The sequence below is a fragment of the Agrilus planipennis genome, unplaced genomic scaffold (genome assembly GCF_000699045.2).
Source record: "Agrilus planipennis isolate EAB-ADULT unplaced genomic scaffold, Apla_2.0 scaffold1, whole genome shotgun sequence".
Classification (NCBI taxonomy): Eukaryota; Metazoa; Arthropoda; class Insecta; order Coleoptera; family Buprestidae; genus Agrilus; species Agrilus planipennis.
Window position 1 is genome coordinate 728,325 of NW_020442466.1, and position 16,625 is coordinate 744,949.

Genomic DNA, 16,625 nt, shown 5'->3' on the forward strand with positions numbered 1-16,625 from the left:
TCTCTACTATTTTTTATTTATACTAAATCTCATGTCACTGGGAAAGTTTCTTAAGAAATTAAAAACACTTTTGAACATTATTCCATTTTGTATATTCCTGCTTACATGCATGGATCGGTTACAAATAATAAGTGTTAACTTTTATTTATCTTTTTTTACACACGATATTAAGTAAAGCGCATTAATGTAAATATTCATAATAGTATTCATCTTCGTTTTCTCCATCATTATTCAGTCGATTTTGTCGTCTACGATTTTTTTCTTTGTCTCTAATTTCACTGTTTTTAACTACAATGTTTTCCTGCTGTTGAGCATTTTGTTGTAACTTTTGATTGCCTTTTTCTTGATTTGTGTGCTCTGTTGTTTGATATAAGTTTCGCTCTTCATCCGTCTGTCTGTTTTCTTCTTTTGGATGATTATTAACTGGACTATCAGGTGGATCTTCACTTTCTTCTTGACTTGATGTTTGTGACGAGGTGTCATCTTGGATGCTGATTTCTGGAACTTCGTGGCTGTCGGTATAGCTTCTCACAATATTAAGAGTTTTTGGAATTGTCAGAGAAGAAGAAGTTTTTACAACTTGATAATTTTGTCTAATCGGTTCATTTTGAACATAGTCGAACTGGTGCGAATCACTGGATGTTTCAGGATTGATAACTCCAGGAGTTGATCCTGCAGAATTTAATTATTAATTTAATTATTTTTACGTAACTTATGTTACAATTCGGGACATCAAAGAAACGTATTGTTCTGGGTAAGTATATAAACAGAATCGTTTGGAATTGTTATCGCTTATTGCGATCGATTTATTAAAATTAAAATTTAACATCAACAGCGTTTATTTCGTGTCTAAGGAATTGATTACTAAACTGGTTTTCATTCTTAGGGAAAAACACAAAAGCATAACATATATTTATTATGAAATATTCTGAACTACCTCAAATTAATGAGGGAAAAATTGTTGCTGTTATCACACCCCCGCCGGGAATCGAACGCGGGACCTTTGGCTCGTAGCTTAGTGGTCAGAGCATTGGTGCGTAAAGCCAAAGGTCCCGAGTTCGATTCCCGGCGGGGGTGTGACAACAGCAACAATTTTTCCCTCATTAATTTGAGGTTATGTGTAGTGGGTGAAAATTCAGAAACGAATTTTCAGAATAATATTTCATATTAAACTAACTCACTTCTAAAAGATGTCTAAATTGTATGTATGTTTAAACATATTTATTGTAAAAGTTCGATTTGCTATGATAATAACTTATCAATAATTAAAGGGTAGTCTGTGTTTGTGGTTCATATTTAACAGCAAAAGCAAAACTTCATAAAAAGGAACAATCAGTTTTCTTATCAAGTAGTTTGTTGGGACAGGGTGAAAAAGATTACCTACGATAGTGTATAATGTTCTTTTTAGTGCTTAGTACTTATCCCTTGTTACCACTCTTTTTCTTCCATGTTCTTTTAATGAATATAACTTATGTGACTGTGTACTTACCCAAACTTTTTTTCGATTTATTGGTTGTTTGGTCAGGTAGGGTAGTTTGTGGTTCATTGTTTATCGGTTGAGCAGGTGGTAGTGATGGAATCGACTGCTGATAATTGTAAGGCCAAAAAAGTTGATAACCTGAATGCTGTTGTTCTTGTGGTAAGAATTGTGGAAACAGCAAGGGCCAATTTGGCCAAATGGGGGAATTATCCATACTGCCTATAATATTCGCAGGCGTTTGTTGTGGATAATATTGAGGGCTAAAATAATGTCCAAGGCAAGGGCGATCGTTCACTTCAAGATTAATGCAAGGATTGCTATTGAAACTTGGATATATAGTGGGAAATTGGGATGCAAAATTTGAGTATTGAATGTACGGATCAAGTTGCCTCTTTCCTCTAATTCTCGTTAATTTACACTCCGTTTTTAAGAAAAATGGAATGCAAAAATATAATGTTATCATAGTGTAGTTTATAAGGTTCTTCTGCATTTTCCCTTGCGATCGAGTATTTCACCAACCTTGCAATTCTTTCTTGTTCTAACAAAATGCCTCTCCACAATTTCTACTGAATTAGCAGGAGCTTTTGTACCTAAAAAGTAACTTATTAGAAATAACCATTTTCTAATTGTTTATGCAACTTATAAAATCAAAGTAGTAAAAAGACACTTGAAATTAATATGGAGATTATACTTTATCTTTTGTCTTTACAAAGTAAAAAATTTGACAAATTATACACAGTGCGTTTTAGAAACTGTTAAGACAGCAGGTAAAAGTTGGTCTGTGTTCTGTCGGGCTGCCTGCGACGCGCTGATGAGATCCAAAAAGATCGAAATCGCGATCCGCGTCTGGCAGTTTCGACAGAACACAAACCACTTCGAATTATTTTATTTTAAAATATACACAGTCTGTAGAACTGAACACTTTACTTTTCTCTAGAAAAAACTGTAAACGTCTATCACACTTGCTGAGCATTTGAAGTAAAATTATTTGGAATACATATTTAAAAGTATATTTCTTAGTTATATTTAAATGCATCAATGAAGTTATTTTGTTTCAAATAGTGGAGCGGTTTTCAAATACTAGATATGACGTCGTATTTTAATTATGACGAGATTACGCGGGAGGGAATTTAGCCACTTAACCACTTTCTAAAAACGGATCTTTTTCAGAACACAAAAAAATGGATAATAATTAATAAAAATAGTCGAAATAGTGGATGCAGGAATTAGGCACATCGAAATACAGAGCGACTCAATATTTTAAACTGCAGTATTTATTTCAGTATTTTAAATATTTACGCAATATCTATATTTGTATTGAAATACTTGCTTTCGTTTTTTTACCCAAATATGCGAATTTTTTTGACAAGTTTTGAGCAGTTTCACGATATTTCTTTTCGTAATATTGCACTTTTACTTACTTGAATCCGACGCAGTTGATGTAATGACAGTAGTAGACGTTGTTCCAGCAGTTGTTACTTCTTTAAATTCATCAGGAAATACAACACGTTCGTCAAAATCTTCGTCGTCTTTATCTACTGTTCTACTTTTCGTTAATACAAATAAACATGAAATTAAAAAGAGAAATATGTAGGACTTGAGGAACATTTTTTGTAATTGAATATCGTGAATTCACAACTGGATTATGTATCGACAGATGACAACAACCGATTTATCTGAGTAGGGTCAAGTCAGATAATAAGGCTCAACAGCCAATCAAAGTATTTTGTGGTGCACATTAATTTTTCTTCTAGATAGGTATTTTATAAAGAGAAGAGGAATGTATTTTATTCAATTCTAGCGTTTTGTTTACTTATTTGTTTATGTGTTGTATAGAAAATCTCTGGTTTATGTTTGTAAATAAAATCGACAGTAAGACATAAAAATGAATCGTTGCTATCATAAAAGAATCGGTCAGGTGTCTTCCAAAATATTAATTTAAATTAAAATAAAACTAGAAAAGATACTTCACATGCACCTACGGAATTTAAAAATTATTTTTGGCCTCTGTTTCCATATACGCTGCCCCATTTAAATTAAGGAGTTTTGACAATTAAACTTAAAAAGAAATCTGACAAAAGTACAATTTACTTATTTTAACTGCAAAATTAAGATACATGTTCATATAATAAATGCAAACTGTGCAAATGATTACAAGGTATAGTGAAAAGCAGGTTAGGTTAGGTTAGGTTACGTTACGTTAGATTAGGTTAGGTTAGGTTAGGTTAGGTTAGGTTAGGTTAGGTTAGGTTAGGTTAGGTTAGGTTAGGTTAGGTTAGGTTAGGTTAGGTTAGGTTAGGTTAGGTTAGGTTAGGTTAGGTTAGGTTAGGTTAGGTTAGGTTAGGTTAGGTTAGGAATGGTTGCAAGCTATAATGAAAAGCAATTATAAAATTACAATTCATTCAGCACGATTACATAAATTATAAAAAGTTTTTAACATTAAAATTAAAATGGATTTTGCAAACCATTAAGTTGTTTAAAATAATTTCTTAACTATTGTGAGCAGTATCTATCATGATGATTTTCATAAACTGCATACATCTTGAATGATTCCTCTTAATGCGATAAGGGTGCTTTTAATGCCCTTATTGACTAGAAGATTCCTTAGAAGGATACCCCTGGATACGTCGATGATCATTAGGAAGATCAACCGTAAAAATACCTCGTTTAATACGGTCATCTCGGGCATCGTCTTGCTTTGTAGCACAGCATTTAAAACGATCATCGACTCTGTTAGTGCGTTTAAGCGGACCATGTCGGACAATATCTCTATCTAACGCGCTTCCTACATACGTGTATGGATTAACAAGTTCTTGATTAAGATGGCTAGCAAATGAGAGTGGGATTTCTTCACATTTAAAGGACTTTGTTTTAATAAATTCAGGACTATAACCAGAAGGCCAGCATGACGTCGTGGTGGTTACAGGATCGATTTTACAAGTTAGCTCACCATTGTCGTTACTGCTCTCGATATATCCATCAACAACCGACACAAACAACGCAACAAGTGCTACAAACTTCATCGTTAGAAAATATAATTTAACTAACGAAAGCAAAGTGAATGATCAAACCCTGCTTGTTACATTAATTTATACATTTCTACTATTCAAATTATACTCAATTTTTATTGACGGGAGTCGTCATAAATGTTATTTTGTTTGTAACTCGCTTCATTGAAAGATTACAAGCGTTTTATAAGTTTTTATTATTAAAATAAAAAGGGTGACATTCTACTTTTTGGAATTAATGCAACATTTACCTTTTGTAATGATGGAAATAAATGTCGAAAAATTAATGGGCCATATTAACTGTTGCACACAAAATTGAATCTAGTAACTGAATTTAAAGAAGCAATGGTTTTGCTTTACCATTTTAATACCTTAATGACAAACGTTTAAAATAAATGTGTATGATAGGTAATAAAGTGTCAATAATTTTTTATTGAAAAAAAATGCGTATGCAATTTAAAAACATATTAAACTGATTATCTTTTATAATACGAAAGCATTTTCTAAAAAAAGAATATAATTTCTAAAAATTGTTAAAGCTTTACTTGACCATCCCTACATATAACATAATTTGGATTTCACATTCTTTAACGGCTCAAAATGAAACGGGGTTAAATCAATAAAATAATTCGAAGTGGTCCGTATTCTGTCGAAACTTCCAGACGCGGATCGCGATTTCGATTTTTCTGGATCTCTTCAGCGCGTCGCAGATACATCCGACAGAACACAGACCAACTTTTACCTGCTGTCTTAACAGTGCGTTTTAGAAAATACCACAAATGGCGCGGTAAACGCCATCTGTAGTACGATGCTACATTTTAGGATTACGTATGCTCCAACAAGGTCCATTTAAATATATGGATATCTACTTGCTGAAACGAAACCCGGTGTAGCTAACCTCAACGTGATAGGCACGTTACCATAATCGATTAAAATAATTCGAAGTGGTCTGTATTCTACCGAAACTGCCAGACGTGGATCGCTGATGCGATCCAAAAAGATCGAAATCGCGAAATACGTAATCCTAAAATGTAGCATCGTACTACAGATGGCGTTTACCGCGCCATTTGTGGTATTTTCTAAAACGGGGTTAAACCAGTTTAGTTTATAATTTAAAACAAAATGGACATGTCCATGCTTAGATACGAAAGCTGCACGTATGTATATTATCGAACAATTTATTATTACCAATAGGTACAACAACATAAGTTATATTTACAAGAATAACAAAAATATCTAATCTACAATAAATTATCGTATAACTAAAACTATGCAGTTAACAACACACGAATAGGTTTTTGGTATTCTACGACGATACGAATATCAAAATTGTAATGACAAATCCAATCCCAAAAGAAAGGAAATTCGAGGAATTGATGGTGAACGATGCAGATGTTGGTTCCGTGACGACGACATCTTTACGAATAAAATAGGGAAGTGTGTCCAAAGGAGCTGAATAGTTTCTAATTGTTTGTCTACCCTCGTATTCAGTTCCAGAATTACCATCGATCCACGTACCTTGTGGTAAGTAAACGTCTCTAGAGACTGCTCCTTCTACTATCACAGGAGCTACGAGAATATCTTCTCCAAGCATATACTCTGAAAGGAAAACAACATTTCACAATTTTAGGAAATTGAAGCATACATAATAATAATAAAACGACATATTCGTTGAAAGTTACCTGTATCTTCTTTAAGAGAGTCAGGATCAGTAGGATCAACCCACCACAATGGGGCGTTCACGGGATAGCCTTTTTCGATGCTGGTCTCCATAGTTTGGATTATGTAATTCGAATATTGGTCATGAAGTGCAACAAACTTCTGTGAAACTTCGACTACATTATACTAGAACAGAAAGTTTTTGTTAAATAAACAGCTTATTAGTAAAAGTATAAAATCTAAAAAATTAAAATCGGAAACTTCACTACTTTTGCAAGACTTGAACAAAAACAAGTCTGAACTGTAAGAGACGACCACCTGTTTGCAAAATAGAGATTTTTGCCGACCACAGGTGAGCCAGTTAAAGAGAACTACAGTGTCATTTTTTAAAAAAATAGTACAATTTGTGAGTGACAATTGACTAAAACCGACAAAATTGTAGACATTCGAGGTGGACCAGGTACCCGGCTTGGATCTGGTACCTGACGGATGAGGCACATTTTTTAAGGTCCAGTGGTGCAAAAACATACGAAACCTACCCAATACACATTGGTAACACAAATTGTACTGGAATAGGTTATTTGTCCTAGTTTGTATTATTTGTTTATTGATTAAGTATACTTCATTTACTTTCTCTAGCGATGTGCGCGCTGGCAAAATCGTAGGTAGGGAGAGAAAAGCTCATTATACTCTAGACTGTTGTTCATTAAACATACTCTTTCAAACAGTACCTGCCAAAAGTTTTGTTCAATCATGAACAGTAGTGCGAGTCGAAAACAAGCGTTAAAGCCTTTAATATATCTTCAATATAAATAAACATCTTGTTAATATTTCCAGTAGTAAATGGTACTAATAACAGCACATTTGAGCAATGCAATTGTAGTGGATAAAATGGTCAATTTTTTTGTGCAGTACTGTACGGATTAAAAGTTTGGCCGAGAGTTGTCTCTTTCCTTTTCTGGCCTAGTGCTGTTCTTTTCTACTTTGCGCCGGTCAAACTGAAGATCACATCGCTACAGAAAGTAAACGAAGTATACTATACCATAAATTATTTGTTATTTAGGTACCTATAGTCCTTGTGTTTAGTTTTTAGTATATGTGAATAATGAAACGTATTATTAGAAGATTAAGGTCAATTATTACAGCAACATCGTTTTCTGTTTTCAAAGTTTCCAAATTTCAATTTACTTATACTTTCCGATTACTCACTGTAGTTCCTGTACTATCCGTCAGTGTTTCATAATCCCACGGAACATAACTGAATTGGATAGCGGGCATGAAAGTATTAGCTTGAAGCCATCTGACGAAGAGTTCGCCACCTGGAGTTCCTCCAGCATTCTCGTATCCATTTCCTCCCACCATGTCGGGAAGAACTCTAAAATAATCATTCAGTCAAATTGTTATAACAAATACATGTAAGAACAATAACTTACAGGACATAACCGTTCAAATTCATGGCAATCAATGTTGTTATGAGGGTGTATAGACCATTGTTCTCTCCCCAATAAGAATCTTTGTCAATCATTCTTACGAATACAGGCAAATACTGAGTTCTAAAAATATATAATCAAATAAATGATCTAGCGATTAGTAAATTAATCAAACATGGTAAAGAGCAGTCATTATGCAACAAGTAAATTATGTTTATGAATAGTAATACATTTAGCACGTGTTTGCGTTACTTTGGTTAGGAAAAGGTTGCAAAAAATGGTATTTATGGCTGAAATAATTGAACATTTTTGGCTTACATTACTAATTGACGAATCAAAGAAGTAAACCACTGTGGTGCCACTACAGAAATATTTTAGGCTTTAAAACCGTCTAAAAGAGCCACTTTTATGATCTAGATTACGTAATAACGCGCAAAAAACGATGAATACGTATGTGCCGAATAAAAAATTTAATAAAACTAAAAAAGAATGTTGAAGCTAAGTAATCTTATCTCATATACACCTGATAAGTGAAAATTGCGGCCCCTTTTAAGTAGGTACCTATTTATTATATAAGGGGAAGGGGGGAATCAGAATTAGATCATTCGAATGGCAGATACTGTGCCACTGATATGCATTACGATAATCATGGATTTATGATGACATTAAAATATGTACAATAAGGTGAACATATGCAAAAGATTTCCCCAAAAAACCGCCTTAATTTAAATGGATTTTTTAAGAGGCATTGATGGTTCGGAAGCCATTTCTATTTCCGGTCGTATATGGGACACAATTAGTCGAATATCTATTATCATTTAATTTCGAAGATTCTAGAAGTAATCATAGTCTTACCTGTATCCTGTTCGTACTTCTATAAGATCTCCAAAAGTAGCGCAAGTTTTAACATAATCAGAGACTAAACTGTTAGGTGCCAGTTCGGGATCCCCTGATAATACAGGCATCTGTAAGATACATTAAATTTAATGATTTTGTTTCTCTTTTTTCTATTGATTTCAACTGACGTCTGTGGCAAAACTTGATTCTCCAGCGTCAAACTTAAACGCATCAATGTCGTGTAATTGTTTAATTAAATTGAGTCTGTCAGCGAACCACTCTCTAGCTTCTGGATTTGTAAAATCAATGTAGACTGCATCATACCCATCCTCGCTGTTCCACCAGGTAGTTGTCACCGTTCCATCTGCAGCTTTAGCAATGAAATCTGTAAAATGTACATCAAATTGCAAATATTATCGGTTTTCTAATTGGTACATCACATATTTGTATTTACCCAGTAGTGATAGTAAGCTGTTTATCTGAAGAAATGTTTTCACACGGAGATAAGTATGATTACCGTTTTGATAAATTTTTACTCAAATAAAATTATTTAGGTAATTATTTCATTCGATTTGTTTTTTTCGTTAAATCATTATATGTAAGTATTGCGATTTTCTGAAAAACTAGATACTTTCGCTACAAAATCGACCCTGCTGTTTCATAATTATGATATCTGAACTCTGAAACTGTGTTTCGTCCGTTTTAGTTGACTGTTTTACATATTTTTTGACGTGAAAACTAAAAAACTATTTTACTGTGAAAGCCTTATTGTCTTACCATTATTCATTCCTCTTTCTATGAAAGAGCAGTTAACATTTATGAACGGATGCACCCATAAGGTTACTCGAAAGTCCATGGCTTTTATTGTTTGCACTGTACTATTAATGTTTGGAAATGTATCTCCGAACGTTAGCGATCCATAACAAGTCTAAAATTATACAAAAACATTATTCATTTTATAACGGAAAGCAAAATTATGTGTATTATAGTACTAGTAGCGACCTCTAACAACTTCATTCTAGAGGAACAAATAATTCCACACGTAAAACGCGGTTGCCGAATAATTAGCTATCATGTCACCCGTTTCTTCTCTTAGCATAGTGAATGAGACTATAATTACGCATAAGGAGAGAGGCAGTAGGATACGAGAACAAATATGCGATAGGGGATGGGATGTGTGTTCAGTCTTATTTATATGATACACACTATGGTGTTATATTCGAGAACCATTTAGAATAAAGTTTCCAAACAATAGTTAAGAGCATTGAAATCCACTTTGTAGTTCACGTGCTTTTTAGGAAGATGCTTGCAACCCGCTACGACTTCGCACGGGTGCAGCATAGATACTCATGTAGGGCAGTGCAGAGTGATTAATAATATTATGATTATGATCAGTCTATACTTCAGGATATCTTTATATACAATATTTAGTAGTTGTTTTTCATGAGATTTTACAAATCTTTCAATTTCTCTAGTTTTCTGTACTATAATACGCATGTATTATACATATAAACCTTCCACTTGAATCACTATATTTATTACTGAAAACTGCATTAAAATCCGTTGCATAAGATCTAAGCGTACAGACCGCGGGAGTGACTTTATTTTATTAAATGCAAAGATAATAACAGATGCGAACGTATTTAACGAAATCTAAATTACTTCTAACTTTATTTAAACAAGGAAGGAAGTACCAAAACGCTTACCTCCCAATAATCATCAATTTCAAATTGACCATCCCTAAACCCATTATTGACTATTTCGTTGGCAAATTCAAGTAAAGTGGCATCATTAATATTTTTCTTATACCTTGCCCATGTAGACCAAATTGGTCTTGAAATCATCTTATTGTTCGGGTGTCCTGGAATTTATGAAACAATTCTAAAGGTTTCATTGGATGAATAATAATAAACGAGACTGTGGTAAATAAACAAATAACAATAAACGACACTCTTACTAAACAAAAACTTCTATTTACCTGTTGGTTTTCCAAGGAAGTGTTGTACCGCGTGTATATGGGCTTCCCTCACATTTTCTTGGGCTGCCAGAGTATAATTTAGGACAATCTATAAAATATAAAATGAATATCATTATCATCATAAGGTCGTCAGTTCTAAGACTGGTCGGACACGCACCTCCACACTTTCCTGTCCTAATCTAATCTTCGCATTTCCCTAAAACTACAACAATCCACACCCTTAATTATTTGCGAACAGTAATCTAATCTAGGTCTACCTCTACCCCTCCTAACTTCCGTTTCTGCTTCTAATATGTCTCTGACTAAACCTTCATGGCTGAGAAGGTGTCCTACTAACCTATCTCGCCTATTTCTTATTGACTTCAATAGATTCCTCTGTTTTCCTATTCTTTCTAATACCTCTTCATTTCTAACCTTCTCTATCCACGGTATCCTCATCATTCGCCTGTAACACCAAATTTCGAGCGCTTCTAACATTTTCTTTTTCGTAGAGGCCACTGTCCATGTTTCGCACCCGTACAGCGCCGTGCTCCAAACATACACCTTTAACAATCTTTTCCGAATTTCTAAATTAACCCTTGGCGAACATAGAAGTGACTTCTTTTTATTGAAGGCGACTCGATCCTGCGCTATCCTCTGCTTTATATCCCTACTACTCCTTCCGTCCTGACTTATCTGACTTCCTAGATACCTAAAATCGGTCACTTCTTCTAATTTTTCGTCTCCTATCTTTATATTCGCTTTTTTTCTACTTTTTCTTGCATACCATTATTTTTGATTTACTTTTATTTATTTTCATACAGTACTGTTTTATTTTATTTAAAGCTGTCTCTAATTCCTCCTTGCTAGATGCTAATACTGCTATATCATTTGCGAATCTAAGCATACTAATCTTTTGCCCCTGTATATCTATCTCTACATAAATACAATGTGCATTCATGATCTTTAAACAATATGTGTACAGATCTTGTTGGTTACTTGAATTATCATAAAAGTTTTAGAGTAGTACCTAGTTTTTGTTCTATCTCAGAATGAGTCAAAGATATTCACTACGTAATATGAAAACCCTTTTAAGCCAATGGTTTGGTAAGAATTCTTGATTGTATATAATTTTTTCAAAATAAGTACATAAAATTATCTAAGTGTTGTTTAAACGGAAAGATAATTTTTTGTTAAATCATTCATACATCCGATTAGATAATATTTAATTATACCTTTGGCCTATTATGATAAGGATCTTGTTGCTTGGCTATGAAACACGCCCTTCCCTGAAATGCATTGTTTTGGTCGACAAAAAGTGGCACCCTTTCGTCAACAAACAAATATGCACCCCTCGAATTGACCCAGTACGGTTCTGAGATTGCACTAAAATTCTGTTCGTGAACTGCATAATCTACGCCATCTATCACTAGTTTTTCAATAGGGTAATGTTGATAATTCCTCTCTGGACCTCCATACCAATGCGTTTGTGCTTCTGTGTTCAAATCGACACAGTCCATAAACTCTACAGAAGTATTTTTCGTTCTCCAAAATATCGTAAAACCATTGTCGATGTTCGAGTGAACGTGCATTCGAATGTCGTCACCGAATAGATAACAATTACTTAAACCATCGCAATTCGTTATTTTGTCTTCGGTAAGCCCTAAACCATGTCCAAGAGTTGCATTAAGCACTGCAGCATCACCTGAAGTCATTAAAAATAATTAGGTTGCATCATGGTTTGTTTTTTTACGTACTGAGATCCGTCAAATGGGAGGAGTCTAAAAAACATGGCGCTGATGAGCGAAAATTTTTTATAATCCCTACTAAGTAGCTACCTTGCAATTGTGAATTTTTTAAAATGTTATAAAATGATTGGTGTTGGCACAATAAGTAATTAAACCTATACGGAAGAAACTAAATTTTCGATTGTAAATGATTGAATTTGCAATAGAAATAATAGAATCTTTTAGGTATACTTCATTTACTTTCTCTAGTGATTAGCCCCTTCCAATGTCTTGGATGCGCACTGGCAAAATCGTAGGTAGGGAGAAAAAAGCTCATTATACTGTCGACTTTTTTTCATACAGTACCTGCCAAAAGTTTTGTTCAATCATGAATAGTAGTGCGAGTCGAAAACAAGCGTTAAAGCCTTTAATATATCTTTAAATATAAATAAACATCTCGTTGATATTTTCAGTAGTAATTAGTACCAATAACAGCACATTTAAGCAATGCAATTGTAGTGGATAAAATAGTCAATTTTTCCGTGTAGTACTGTATGGATTATACGCTCTGCACCGGTTAAGAGTTTGACCGAGAGTTGTCTCCTTTCTATTCTGGCCTAGTGCTGTTCTTTTCTACTTTGCGCCAGTCAAACTGAAGATCACATCGCTACAGAAAGTAAACGAAGTATAACTTGTAATAATCTCAATTTTGGAATGTTTCTTTAAAAATTACTTCTTAAAGTTTCTTAATTATTATAATTTAATTTGTAATATCAACAAAAATATCTAGTAGATTTGTTTCTGCTGGGATTTCATTTTTACAAATTCGGGTCCAAATTGTAATTTTTATTATTTTCGCTTACGAAGCAACGGGCTAATGGGATAAATTGTAAATATCGCCTTAAAATTTAGATAAATTTTCCATTTCCATTTTCTCCCTGTACACCAATCCCCAAGAAAGAAATTTAGTTCAAAGTGAATGTGTTTTTAATGCAGGTCATGTAAAATTTGGAAAAACGAATCCAAAAGTTGTACCTACTATTTACTGTATTAAGGATGATCCCTATGAAATAAACGACGTGGTAACTCTAATTGTATTTAGGATTGATGTGTACGTATATGGAATCCGGATTAGATAAATGTTGCAAACATTTTATAGCCACAAAAGTAGGTTTCTAGCCTCAAAGTAGTTAAAAGATGTGAACAACTTGTCTTTCCGGAATAAAAACAATACATTTTCTATAAATATTCTACGGATCTGATTTGTACATAAAATATTTGTCATTCCTTTCAATAAAAACAAAACTTGAAATGCTTTTCATCAATTGTTATCAACGGTTAATATTTTCCGATAATATCAAGTCACAATAAGCTCTTTTTTGAGGTTTCACTCTTATCAAAAACAATATCTGTAGTTATACGAAAACATAAATATGACTCTATCGATTAAATCAGAAATTACTCAATATTTTATATCCGCTAGAATAATTCGATCATAGCCACTAATAGATGTAGATAGTTTTCATGTTAACAAATGTGCAATACGTACAAAAATTAACACGCATGTGATATTACACTACACTTCTAATAACCTCAGTTTTGAAGAAAAATGAAGAAATACATTAGGTAATCATAAAATACATAAAATTGGGCAAAAATGAGAGTTAAAGAACATAAACACAGTATTAAAGATACATGAGTAGCAGTTCGTAGGACAATCGTAAGTGTTTGGTAATCTACCTCTATATTATAGACACGAACTTCAAAAAACAAATTTTTTTTCACCTTACTAAACATTTTGGCATAAAAAATTACAACGAAAGGTAAAAAACTCAATCTGTTATAAATTCTAAAAAGAAAAAAATTAATAACAAAATCGTTGTGAACCAAAGAGAGCTTACTGTTTTAAATAAATGTTTATCGATCTGAAATAATAGTCATTGTTGTATTTTTCCTAATTCCATGTAACTTACCTATATTAAGCATATTTAGAACATATTGTTGAATAAACTTACCATAAGAAAGGGTTAAGTCAAAAAGGCTGCTTGAAGGATTAAAAATGATCCTGAGGGACGTATCATTTTTCTGTAGCGATATTTCGTCAACACACCACACATCAGCTAGACTTATAAGCAGAAACAACCCTGCAATCAACAACTGCATTATCGATTTCAAAAAGCTAAATTATATTACATTCATTTGGAACATAGAACTGTTTCTGTTGTTTTAGGTCTTTACCTACTTTTATATTCCAGTTTATTTTATCAATAGTTAAACAGAGATAAAATCTTATTGGCACATCATGGAGAAATATCGATGGCTTATCTTTATGTATCGATTTTGTCTATACATAATATACATATGTATGTGTAGGCATGCAATAATCAAAAAATAAATATCACAAAAATGTAACTGCAAGGACCTATTAATAATAATCAACGATTACGTTATTATTCATCAGATTATTGTCACACCAGTTGATTTATCTAAAAATATCCTGATTTCAACTTCTTATATCATTCCATAAATTTCTAACTTATAATAAATTTCACACACATATCTAATTAACTTTAGTTGGTATGTAAATGCAAAAGGAAAAAATTCGTTACGTTCTGTGATATTAGAATGTTTCCAAAGATTTTCTTCATTTTTAGCATTAATTTTTTCAAAATCATGAAATCTTATCTTTGTCTTTAGTTATATTTTTAATTTCTGCATTTTTTTTTTTCATATGATAGGACAATTTGTATGTTTTTAAAAGTGATCGACCACGTTTGGAAAATGATTTAAATTAATTGATTAAAGATCTTATATTAGCATTATAAATTTCATCTTGTTCATTGAGATTTCCTCGAGTCGAATCGATCAGTCGATCGCAATCAACTTGTTGGCCATACCTGAAATATATTCATTGACAGTTTATTTTTTTTTACAACATACGTATTAATTATTATTTTGGATTTAATCGGTACATCGAAAAAGCGATCAACATCATTAAATACAGTACAACTGTAGGGATAGATATACAGGGACCAAAGATTAGTATGCTTAGATTTGCAGATGATATAGCAGTATTAGCATCTAGCATGTAGGAGTTAGAGATAGCTTTAAATAAATTGTAAGCGGTATTGACGAAACAGTGTTGTATAAAAATAAATAAAAGTGAAATCAAAAATACTGGTATGCAAGGGAAGAAAAAGTAGGGAAAGAGCGAATATAAAGGTAGGAGACGAAAAATTAGAATAAGTGACCGATTTTAGGGATCTAGGAAGTCAGATAAGTCAGGACGGAAGGAGTAGTAGGGATATAAAGCTGAGGATAGCGCAGAATCGAGTCGCCTTCAATAAAAAGAAGTCACTTCTATGCTCGCAAACGGTTAATTTAGAAATTCGAAAAAGATTATTAAAGGTCTATGTTTGGAGCACGGTGCTGTACGAGTACAAAACATGGACAGTGGACGCGGCGGAAAAGAAAATGTTAGAAGCGCTCGAAATTTGGCGTTACAGGCGAATGATGAGGATACGGTGGATAGAGGTTAGAAATGAAGAGGTATTAGAAAGAGTAAGGGAACAAAGGACTCTATGGAAGTCAATAAAAAATAGGCGATATAGGTTAGTAGGACGCCTTTTCAGACATGAATGTTTAGTCAGAGACATATTAGAAGCAGAAACGGAAGTTACGAGGGGTAGAGGTAGACCTAGATTAGATTATTGTTCAGAAATAGTTAAGGATGTGGGTTGTTCTATAGGGTTGTTCGGAAAGTCATTTCGTTTTTTTTTTGTGGAAATGAAAGACAGTTTTCGTATAATAAACAAATATTTATTAAATTAGTTCATCTTTTTTGCTCCATGACTTCTTGCGTTTGACGTTATTGTATACAACCCATTTTTCGTCCCCAGTGATGATGCGCTTCAAAAACGGATCATTTTCGTGACGTTTGAGAAGCGAATCGCAGACGTCAATGCGGCGACACTCTGTGAGAACATGGGGAACCCATACATCGAGCTTCGGGGATAATCCCAGGCCTTTCAAGTGGTCATAAACTGTTGAATTTGATAAATTTAACCTCAATCCGATCTCACGTGTTGTTATTCGCCGGTTCACATCAACTAATGCCTTTATCGCGTCTTTATCAGCTTCAACCGGCCTTCCCGAACGTGGTGCATCTTTGACATCAAAATTGCCGGATCGAAATTTAGCGAACCAGTTCTGGCACTGGCGTACTGTCAACACACCTTCTCCATACACATCAGTCAATTTCTTTCTGGCTTGAACAGCATTTTTACCCTTTCTGTAGTAAAACAGTAAGATATGTCGAAAATGCTGCTTATCGCTCTCCATATTTAAAACCAACCAAAAACTACTGCGTAGAATTAGTTGGAATTTTTCACACACAAGCCTTGCTATATGAGCTCTCAAAGCATATAAAAATTATACGGCTTAAATGTGAAGTTGGGTGCAAAAGAATACAATTAAATCCTCTGTCAGGAAAAAACGAAATGACTTTCCGAACAATCCAATAGTTTT

At 33.5% G+C, this 16,625-nt stretch overlaps 2 protein-coding genes across 2 annotated transcripts; both read right to left on the minus strand.

The window, feature by feature from the left end:
- Positions 1 to 68: 68 nt before the first annotated feature.
- LOC108734692 (myb-like protein X) lies at positions 69 to 3,162 on the minus strand. Its single transcript, XM_018466344.2, has 3 exons — positions 2,902 to 3,162; positions 1,490 to 2,070; positions 69 to 672 (listed from the first exon to the last, which is right to left on the minus strand). Exons 2-3 carry the CDS (start codon positions 1,968 to 1,970, stop codon positions 182 to 184), a joined length of 972 nt encoding a protein of 323 aa, XP_018321846.1. The 5' UTR covers positions 1,971 to 2,070; positions 2,902 to 3,162; the 3' UTR covers positions 69 to 181.
- A 2,484-nt stretch (positions 3,163 to 5,646) lies between these two features.
- Positions 5,647 to 14,322, minus strand: LOC108734455 (myogenesis-regulating glycosidase-like). Its single transcript, XM_018466035.2, has 11 exons — positions 14,114 to 14,322; positions 11,607 to 12,076; positions 10,393 to 10,480; positions 10,121 to 10,275; positions 9,192 to 9,342; positions 8,603 to 8,799; positions 8,433 to 8,542; positions 7,581 to 7,700; positions 7,357 to 7,522; positions 6,171 to 6,333; positions 5,647 to 6,087 (listed from the first exon to the last, which is right to left on the minus strand). Exons 1-11 carry the CDS (start codon positions 14,259 to 14,261, stop codon positions 5,795 to 5,797), a joined length of 2,061 nt encoding a protein of 686 aa, XP_018321537.1. The 5' UTR covers positions 14,262 to 14,322; the 3' UTR covers positions 5,647 to 5,794.
- Between the last annotated feature and the right edge of the window lie 2,303 nt (positions 14,323 to 16,625).